At 43.0% G+C, this 10,904-nt stretch overlaps 1 protein-coding gene across 1 annotated transcript in view; it reads right to left on the bottom strand.

The window, feature by feature from the left end:
* Positions 1-668: 668 nt before the first annotated feature.
* LRPPRC (leucine rich pentatricopeptide repeat containing) overlaps positions 669-10,904 on the bottom strand; it is a 675,215-nt gene continuing 664,979 nt past the window's right edge. Inside the window, exons 35-38 of the mRNA XM_086927797.1 lie at positions 4,077-4,151; positions 3,110-3,194; positions 2,157-2,299; positions 669-1,069 (exon numbers count right to left, since the gene is read on the bottom strand). Coding sequence (XP_086783923.1) covers positions 998-1,069; positions 2,157-2,299; positions 3,110-3,194; positions 4,077-4,151 — 375 coding nt within the window. The 3' untranslated portion in view covers positions 669-997. The remainder of the gene's footprint in view (positions 1,070-2,156; positions 2,300-3,109; positions 3,195-4,076; positions 4,152-10,904) is intronic.

The raw sequence follows: 10,904 nt of genomic DNA, 5'->3' as shown, positions 1-10,904 counted from the left end.
ATGAGGGAGGGGTGTTACCCCAAAACCAGTCCTAGGATGCTTTTTCCTGGTCCAGGGAGGGCCTGTCCCGGCAGTTCGGGCTGGACTGTTCCCATGGGGAACAAGGTCAAGACTGATTTGCATATGGCTGGATTTGAACTAGAATGGCATGGGTAGCAAGAAAACGATAGATTTAGGCCCAGATCTTTACTGGGGTTAATGTCTGACATCGTTCAGCATTCTGTCCATCAGTTGTTCTTTTTGCAATTACTCTTTGAAGGCATGATCCATTGGTCACGGAGGTTGGTAATTCGTACCCATCAGTCAAAGTAATTCTAGACACAAACTACGCTGAAATCACCAATAAAAAAAGGTAAACATCTGCAAACACCCTTACCTATGAATGACACTTTTCAGAAGCAATAGCTGAATAAGTATGAACCAAAGCAATCAATTGCTAAAGGTTTCTCACTAACAGTAGGCTCATAGCAGAAGACAAATAGTAAGCTCGTAATGGTGCACAACCTAAACTTGATTTTTATAATCTTTTATATTTTAACTGTACATTTACAAGTTTTTGGTTTATTTACATTATGTCTACCTATCCTTTTTGCAGGTGTTAAGGTGCACATAATGGTAGCTTCTTATACAGTAAAACATTCTGCTAAATAATATACGTAATACAACTGTTTATGACAAAGTTTTTTTTTATTTAAAAAAAAAAAAAGTGGGGGGTGAGTACATTTTTTGTAAAAAAAAAAAAACAATGTTTGAAAATGTGCAGTGCTGGAAACAGCAGCCACAGATGAACATAACGAATATATAAGCATGGTTCATGGTTTCAGAATGAGAACATCAGCATGTTTAAAGTTATTACAATAATGTAAAATAAATGATCGCTATTTCCGTACCAACATTAAATACTTTTTATAGAACTTTCAGTGTCACAGTAATATTTTTTTTAAAGTTCAAAAACAATAAGACAAATACAATACTCCCAATGTTACACAGTACAACACTAATGTTCGTCTTCTGAAACATGGCCTTGCTTTTCTTGTCGTAATTTATCCGCGTAGAATTTGAAGCTTTCCTGTGAAAAGAGAGATCCGTGCAAGATTCAGTATACTATCCTGATAAGTACACAAGTAACAATTCTATGCTGTAATACTCCAATGGTCACGTGCATTAAATGTGTCTAGAAAACGCTCTGCTCCTTGATTTCATTTACATACTAGGATATTTGCATTACTGTAGAGTGATGTCCATAGAGCATACCTTTAAAGCTCGCACAAAAGCAGTACCAAACAATCTCAGGGCAAGAGATTAAACAGACAGCATCGCCAGACTTACAATTAATTGGAAAAAAGAGTTGACTGGGTTAAGGAAAATAGCCAAATACCTCTGATTAAAATAAAAGGCTATTAACTTAAATCCAGTTGCTAAGCTGAACGATTATCAAAATAACTGTTAATTCGCCATCACTAAAGCAGGCAGAGGGTGGGGGACCACAACACTGCCCAATGTTTGCATATACAAAAGTAAACACATGCAGTGTGTACTGCAATGACAAATAGGTTTATTCTTTATGAATACACCAAAGCTAAACATACACTTTCATCGTTATTAACAATTACCTTTCCTCGGGAGTTCCTCAATTTAAAAACATTATCTGTTAGTTTTGTAAGAGAAAATTTGTATTAAAAATATCTAAACACCTGAGCAGCTGTGCATGTGTAGATATAACTCAAGAAATCCCTTAACACCAAGGCAATTAAATATGTTCCACTCAAATCAAAATAATTGTGTTGTAAAAATATTTATTTTAATTGATACTGAAGCACAACAACAATCTTCTTATCATGCTGAAATGCTGGGTAGGTACCTCGGAGGCATTTTATGAATTCACTTTTGTAGTATGACCTGCGGAACTGCTTGGTACACATTTCATTTTTTCAAAAAAATAATCCAAGAAAGGTTATCTTCTCCCTTAAGTCAAATGAATGCAAGATTGCTGCTGTACTTGCACACCTCAATATTCCACACATACCAATACCTTTGAGCTTTTTCCTCTGAGATCCAATCCCGCTTAATTAAGCACGAAACTTTATAACACTATTTTTCAAAGTAAACGTGCACACATCTGCAGAGGCTCTTGTTCTTTAAAGTCAAACACTCACAGGGGGCTCGGTGAAGGGAAGTGGCTCTCCCGCATCCTTCAACAGAACTGCAAAGCGCTTCAGGAAAAGCTCATCTGTGTGAATGTTCATTGCTTTCATTTTTTCATATAGGGCTTTGGCAGAAACAACATCCTTTTCTGATGCTAGAGACAAAAAAAAGAAAATACATTATTAATACATGTTCTCATTTGGAATTGTCATCAAGTGGAAGGTATGTTCAGTGGACTTGCTTAAAACTCAGACATTAAGAGTGCTTTAGCTTTCATTAACTTTGAAATTAGTTTCATAACTTCTTTTGATACCATTTAAAACCTGTTTCACAATAACAAACTTTGACAAAATTGCTAACTAGAAACGTGATCAACATTTATTCTTAGACCCGGTAAAACGAAGTCTACAAAAATACACTTGAAAACCAGACATGCCATTTGCTAATAATGCACAGAGACTCGGCATAAAGCATGACGTAGAAATCAAAAGATGCCTTTTAAAATGCCATGCTGTCTGTTTATATGTTACCACTTTTAAATGGCAATTATTCATCACTGTTACACACTGTGCGCTATGTTGGTTAGTAGTGCTTCAAAAATCTCGGTATCACATTTAAATACTGTTCTGCAGTGATGCACAGTGCATTACAATTCATTACATTTTTTTTTTTTTTTAAGTAAAGATTTTCCTTTAGTAGGTGGAAAGGCGCGCCCCTAAAGATTGCACTCATAATCTGTTAATAAATAGGGAAACAACAATCCTCTTCCTATTAGCCACATATATTTGTGGCTCGGTGTAAAACAGCAATAGAAAGGTCATATATGAAGTACCCAACCGAGGGATGATGCAAATTTTTATAGTCAATCTGAGGATATTGCAAGAAACCGGTAAATATGTACAGTTTTGTAACCAGATTGCACTGTGTAAAGCTCATGATAAAATCAAACAATTGTATTTCTTACCAAAGCATTTCATGAGGTAAGTGTATGCAATATCTTTTTCTGGAAAGTCGGGAATTAAATCAAGTAAACTTGTAATTTTCCAACTCTAGGGACAAATTAAATAGAGAACATGTTAACACGTGCAAACGAGTGGGATGAAGGCTTCCTTCACAAGTGGTCTTAATAAGTAAAGAAAAAACCTAATCTGATTAAATTAAAAACAGGTGGCTAACTGTACAGTCACGTTTATCTCCACTTAATGCATTAACTGACTGCATGTTAATTCAGATTAGTCAAACGTCAGAGGTACAAAAGTGTTAAATTAACAATTTTGTAATAAGGTAATCATTATTATTTATAGGTGTAGACATAAGGAGTACTGCATTAATTTAGAAAACAGCCCTTGAATTCAATGAAAAAATTACTATGTTACCAGCAGCATTCCTACTACTAACCTCAGAATTACATTAAAAAAACAAGGAATATTCAAAGTTTCACGTTGATAAATATTTTTCATAGTAAATTGTTTGTTGCATGCAGAAGGTCAGAGGTAGGTTTGCTCAAATATTTGCCAAGCAAGAACGGAAGAAGACATGGTTTGATATTAACCTGTTGTCTCAATATAAACCCATCTATACTGAAACAGAAAACAGAATCTAAAAAACAACTAACAATGCCAATATTTCTCCAAATACTGATAAAAGTAATGGAGGGAGCAATTTCTTATATGAAAACACTCCTCTTATTTAAAAGATTGCAGACAGTGATGATGTAGCTCTGAAATAACATCCATGACCTAGAGTTTAAAAATAATTTTATAAGTGAAAATACATCCTTTTAATATTTTTTTCAGACTACCCAAGTCACTATTTGCAATGCTACTCTGATCTTCGATGTAACAAAACATATGGATTAATTATTAAATTTCTCGGTACCAAAGTGATTTATTAGTTATAGCAAAGCCATTCTTGGTGTAAAAGTGGTGTACCTTTCCTGAATTCTGCGCTGTCCGCGCAATGTAAGCCACCAGAAGCGCCTTTTGTTCGGCAACTGCGCTACACCTCTAGGGGAGGGGAAGAAAAAAAAATGTCACGCACAGACAGTAAATTAATGATAAACATTTCTAATTAGCAGATTCACAGTGGCGCAGTAATGTATCATTACCTCATATTAAGGCCTAATAGCAGAACATTAAATAAAACAAGAGGGCAGACCAAGCCAAGCTGTCGGGAAGACTGCCCTTGGCACTGCAAGCAGTACGGTTGTGAGAAGGAGAGAAAAAAAATAAGCTGATGCTTTAACATCCCACGAAAACGAGACTTGAGTCTTAAAAGAAAGAGAAAAAAAGGAACACCATTCCTCTCCAATTATACTGCCAAGCATTCACAAGTGTGCTTGGGATCATAAGGTTAATTATACATTTAATAAGGTGTCAGCGAGATAACTGCTCGTTTCTTTATTAAAATTAAAATGTACAAAGCAAGTTCTCTTTAAAGTATAATTACCTACACTTATGCATACAAAGGACTGATTTCAATCTGTTGTATAAAAGGCTTTCAAAGCAATAGACAGCCAGTACTTGAGAGAAAGACAAAAGTTAAACTTGAAGAGAAAAAAGTTTATGTGACAGGCCACAAAAATCAAGCGTCTTGTCGACCTTTAAGACTATAGCACAATCAAATGTGGTGCGACAATATTTTTGTTCCCACTTATCACAATTGTCATTCTCATACACATTCCCCAAAGAGAACATTTTTGAAGCCTTAAGAATTGTTCTTCGATTAAAGCGTTTGAGGAGAAGGAATATTTACATTTCAATCAGTATGTCGAGTGAGATGAACTTGTCTAAAACACAGACTCTCTCATACATCAGCATAAACGTTCATGGTGCAGTAAAAAGCGTACACGCCCTTATGACAACCATGGATAAAAACAATTTAACGGCCATGCAACATTTTTAAAAACAGGATCTAAAGGAAAGTGATTAGAAAAAAAAATGGTGTCTAAAGTTTTTATTTCATATGGTTCGTGGAAAGCATGTAAGAGTCGGGGGGCACAAACCCACATTCTAAATCTGCGACATCCGCCTCAGAGTCTGAAACCTGCCATCAAATGACATAGGTACCAAGGACACCAGGCCACGTAAATCTGCCTGCAGACCGAGATCTTCCTGTAGGCCAATCTTGCCCCCTGAACCCACAATATAAGTGGAGGATTTCCCTCTTGCCACCTTTCGTTCCACACGCTCCAAGAGAGATTCAATTGCCAATTATGCCTTTTCCACTAAATCCAGGTTTCACAGGGTAGTGTGTAGCGTCTATATTATTCCTTTCTGTCCTTCAATCTTGTCACTCATTCCTTCAACCTATCGGCTTCCTTCTTTCTCCAGTACGGCTGAAAAAGTAGAAATTCTAGTTCATCCTCTGGCTTTCCGGACGTGGTATTTTCAAGGTCATACCACTGTCACAGCGCAGCTGGATCCCATGTCGGATCCACTGGCTAATGCTGTTAGTACCTCCTCATTCACTGTCACTCCACCCTCAGTCCGTAGCTCTGCCTAGGCTACTGACGCCTATACCAGAGTCCGAACAGGCAGCAGCCACCTATGGGCAACAAGTGTCTCCAATCAAGCGGTAGTACCATACCTGAAGGGGTCACTGCCCGCCCCCCTCCGGCAGACGGAGCCAGCAGCGCTGCAATTTAAGGCTGGCAACATCTTGTCACCAGTGCCACAAACATGTGCCCAATTCCCGGCATAGTGGGCTCACCAATCACACAGTCTACGTCAAATGCAACCACAGAGATTCCTCACTCTGCCCCAGTCAGCTTGTGGGGAGAGGATCCCAGAAGATGATCCAAGGGCATAAGAAGTGTGGAAGCACCACTCGAAGCAGTGCCGCACAATGACCCAATGAGGCTCTTATTAGGCCAGCACTGTGTGGCCGGGTCAAATAGAATGCAGACAGGACAGCCATCCATTTCAGCCACACTTCACACTAACAAGGCCTGCTTGGAGCGAATACAGACAAGTTAAACAGCTGGTCATAGAGGACGGCAGACTCTACTCTCTTATTAAGTACTGTGCTCTGCTTGAGGGCTCTGGTAGAGGGAGACTGGAACTGGGCTTCAACGCAGCAGGAGTACACTAGCAAAGTATATGGATTGGCACAGGTTAGAATTAACACCTTAGATGCGGCGCAAATATCCCTCCCCAGTGCTGCGCTGTCCATTGGAACTAGTGCTGAATGGACGTCCAATGTTCGTGCGCAGCACTGGGGAGGTAGTGCTGCCGTCGGCCAACGCCCCGACGCAGCACTTAAGAGGTTAAATTGATCTAAAACAAAGGTAGTGCGGTTAGTGGATGCCAAATACAAGGGAAGGGGTGAAGCATGGGGTTTGCATCACGGGAAAGAGGACAAAGGAGAAGGTGGTGGCAGGTCATCAGAATTGTGTGCTTTAGGTGGTGATTAGGTTGCATGATAGCAGATACACTGGAGATTATTGGAGGAAAAGAACGGCAAAAAACAGAAAGAAGTTTTCCTGGGAGAAGGGAGGACAAGGATGTGACAGGTCACCATGTACAGTGTTTGTTTTAGAGTGGATAGGACGGTGAGGTGCCTGATAGGGGATTTTATTTTGTGAGTATGGGGTACAATGTCACTCAACATTACCTGATTTGGAGGGTGTCACTGACCTTGGTATAATTTTGAATCTCCAAACATTGCAAATATTTCCACATAGTCTTCAAGGGTTTCTTTAATTTGGTTTAACCACAACAAACAACTTATTCTTATTTTCTTATTTATCAATGTTTATTTCGGCCGTATGGCCATCAAAGATATTCAATAAAACATATACAACCATTGTAAAATCAGCAAAAATAATCAATCAATACATGCTTATACAATGTAAAATCTTTCCATTCTTGGAGTTACATACTAATACAATTGCAATTAAAACTATAGAATTTAAAATTGGGTGGGAGCCTGCGACTTCAGAATACGAGTGCGAGTGTGCCAGACATTGGTGAGAAATTTTGCTAGTGCAAACACAGTTAGGCTTGAAACATCGGTTTTTAGAATTCTGTACATCGGGAGATACTCCCTACAACCAAGGTTTCTGATAAGTGGAAGGAGCCAATATTTCCTCGCTGCCTTGTAAGTTGGGCAAAACAGACAAGACGGAGGTCCTCATCCTGGGCTCCTCGCCCTCCGCCTGGGACAACTCCTGGTGGCCCCCCGCCCTGGGCACCGCACCCAAACCGACGGACCACGCACGGAACCTGGGTTTCATCCTGGACTCCTCCCTCTCCATGACCAGGCAAGTCAACGCCATCTCCTCATCGTGCTTCAACATCCTACGCATGCTACGGAAGATCTTCTGGTGGATCCCCACCGAGACCAGGAAGACCGTCACCCAGGCCCTCGTCACCAGCCGACTGGACTACGGCAACGCCCTCTACGCCGGTACCACCGCCAAGCTCCAGAAGAGACTCCAGCGGATCCAGAACGCCTCAGCCAGACTCATCCTCGACATCCCACTAACCAGCCACATCTCCGGACATCTGAGAGACCTGCACTGGCTCCCCGTCAACAAAAGAATCACCTTCCGTCTCCTCACCCACGCACACAAAGCCCTACACGATCAAGGCCCGAGCTACCTCAACAACCGAGTGAACTTCTACGCTCCCAAACGCCACCTCCGTTCAGCCAACCACGCCCTCGCCGCCGTCCCCCGCATCCGAAGAGCGACAACAGGAGGAAGGTCCTTCTCCTACCTGGCCGCCAAGACCTGGAACTCCCTCCCGACCGACCTGCGCTTGACCCAAGACCACCTCTCCTTCAGGAAGAAGCTCAAGACCTGGCTGTTCGAGCAGTAACGGCACCCTCCCCCCCCCAAGCGCCTTGAGACCCTACGGGTAAGTAGTGCGCTCTATAAATGTCTTTGATTGATTGATTGATTGACCACGTGTAAATCGCTTTCCTCCGCACCAGCGCATGCCGGGCACTGCTTGGTGGAGGGCGGTGATGACCAGGAGCTGGTGAAAGATCGCAGGGGCAATGTGCCATATCTCCATTGGAGAAACAGCTTCGTGGCCAGCACGGGGGAGATGGCGTCTAAAACCCTCTCCAGCCTATATGAGTCCTTGCTTTGCGCAAATACAGATGTTAGTGACCCCTCACCCTGGCTATCTAAGGCCATGGCTAGTTTCTGTTCGTGGTAGGCAATGGCCAGAGCTCTCCGTGAGATATTTAATGAGGCATTAGCAGGGTCGGACCAGAGGTCAGGAAACCCCAGTCTCGTACAGGATTTTTGAATATATTTTATCCAGGGGATCTGTAACGCTTTTGGGTGGGTCAAAAGCTCCCTCAGTTCCGCCCTATAGGCAGAGAGTTCTTCACTACTCCATAGCCTTCGCCAGAAGGCTATGGGTCTTAGGCCTAGTTCGTCAGCTATTGGTCGCAGACCCAGATCCAGCCTTAGGGGGAGGAGTGGGGTGCTGGGCGGAAGTGCAACTATCTGTCTGATAAAGTTGTTCTCAGTTGAGGACAGACCGCGGGAAGATGTATGGCCCCACAATTCCGCCCCATACATAGTGGCACCCCTGGCCTGTGCCTTGTAAATCTGGATGAGCGGCCCCAGCGGACGGTATGTGGAGCCATTCATCATCCGTACGATACCCCCTGTAGTCTGTACCAGTTTGAGGTTGGCCCTAGTCTGATGTGGTCCCCAAGACATGGTTTCGTTGAGGGTTACACCAAGATATTCAAAGGTGGAGACTCTCTCAAGCCGTGACGCTCCCAATAATGGATTCGGGCGCAATTTTTGACTTGGGTTCAGGACCATAAACTTGGTTTTAGCTGCGTTGATTTCTAAGCCCCTATCAGTGCAAAAGGCCACAAATGAGTCGAGGATCCTCTGTATCCCCATTGGGGTTTTGGACAGCAGCAAGGTGTCGTCTGCAAACATGATTGCAGGCACCCTGCTGCCGTTCAGTTTGGGGGCGTCAGTGTATTCAGTGGCGTTTAGGTGGGCGATTACCCCGTTGACAAAGAGGCAGAACAGGGTCGGTGCCAACACACAACCCTGTCTAACCCCCCGGTCAACGGGGAATCTGTCCGTCAGTGCCCCAGATTTCCCGCACCTCACTCTAGCATAGTTGTTATGATACAATCTCTGTAAGATTATCAGGATATCCGGGGGGACGCCCAGCTCGGCCAGAACGCTCCAAAGTTTCCCTCTGGGCACCAGGTCAAAGGCGGCCCTCAGATCCACAAAAATTGTGTATAGGCTGCCGCCCTCGAATATCGCTGCCCTCCAATAGATGATATTCAATCGAAAGACCTGATCCACTGTAGAGACTCCCTTCCTGAATCCCGCCTGGTACGGACTAAGGACACCCAACTCTTCTGCCCAATCCTGGAGCCGATTCAACAGTATCCTACCAAACAGCTTCTGCGACACATCGATTAGACTGATTGGTCTGTAATTGGCTGGGAGGAGAGGCGAGCCCTTTTTAAATATGGGAACCACCTCCGCCCCCAGCCAAGTACTCGGGATTTCCATGCCGCTCAGAACTCCATTAAACAGAACGGCAAGGTAGGGGGCCCAGACATCGGGCTCCTACTTAAACAGGTCCCCGGGTAGGCCGTCCAGTCCTGGCGCCTTTCCCGAGGTGAGTCCTGCTATTGCAACCTTAACCTCCCCCACTGTTATTGGATCCCCCTCATAATCAGGCCAACCAGTACCGGTGTTGTTAGTGGATTCTCCCGGCTCAGAGCTATAAAGGGATTGAAAGTGTGCCTGCCACACCCCTGCTGCAACAAACAACTTCACTCAACCAGGTATGGGGTGGCATAATATAGAAATTAATGTTGACACTAAGGAGGAAATAAAACAGTAGGTACAGCGGGTTTTAGGGTGACATGCTACAATGATATACCTATTCAAGGTAAATCATCATCTCTACTGCACAACCAATGCAGGAAACAGTTCTGGGCATCCGGTGGAAGTAGGCAGCAGGTACTAAAGTGTGCAAGAGTTATTCTCAATCATGAGTAGCTTGCTTCAATGTTTTGATTGTAATCTTATCGAGAACATGTCTAGAAAAGAAGTAACAATCTGTTCTGGTTCCTGATGTGAGCAGTGGACTTTTGTGTAGGGTAACTAAAAACAGACAGCTGTGATATTGTAACTGAAAAGAAAAGGGGCTTGTCAACAGCCACGCAGATAGCCTGAAGAACTCAAGAAAAAACCATCATGAATAAACTTGACAGCAAAAATATCCTTGAACTTACAGATACAGACCAATTAACAAAAAAAATCATAAAGAAATTAAAAACAGAAGGTGCAGCAGCCCCTAATGGTATACCAAATGCTCTTTTTCGTCTCTTCCATGCTCATGACGGCTCCTGGCCGTCATGAGTCACGGTGGGCGCGTGCTCTTGACGTCCGGGATCCGCCATGACCACGCCTGCGATTGGAATGTCCAGCAATGCGGCAGAATTTGCGCCGCAGTGAAGAGGTTAAGGGAGAGCCTACATACTCAGGCAGATTATTTTACACCGCTTTTTAAGGAGCTGTTTCTGACAAATAGAATCCCAGAATCATGGAGGGAAAGCATTTTTCAACCAATCTTTAAAGGTGGAAATCCGTTACTGCACAGCAACTACAGACTTATCGCATTAATAGCTAAGCTATACACTACCTGTCTGCTAGAACATCTCCAAAAATGGTCAGATGACACGAAACTGATACCTTGGTCGCAATCTGGGTTCAGGGTAGGGGCAGGCACACTAATCTTTCAGCTCTAACG

The sequence above is a fragment of the Lissotriton vulgaris genome, chromosome 6 (genome assembly GCF_964263255.1).
Source record: "Lissotriton vulgaris chromosome 6, aLisVul1.2, whole genome shotgun sequence".
Lineage (NCBI taxonomy): Eukaryota > Metazoa > Chordata > Amphibia > Caudata > Salamandridae > Lissotriton > Lissotriton vulgaris.
This window is presented reverse-complemented; position numbering and strand designations above follow the sequence as displayed.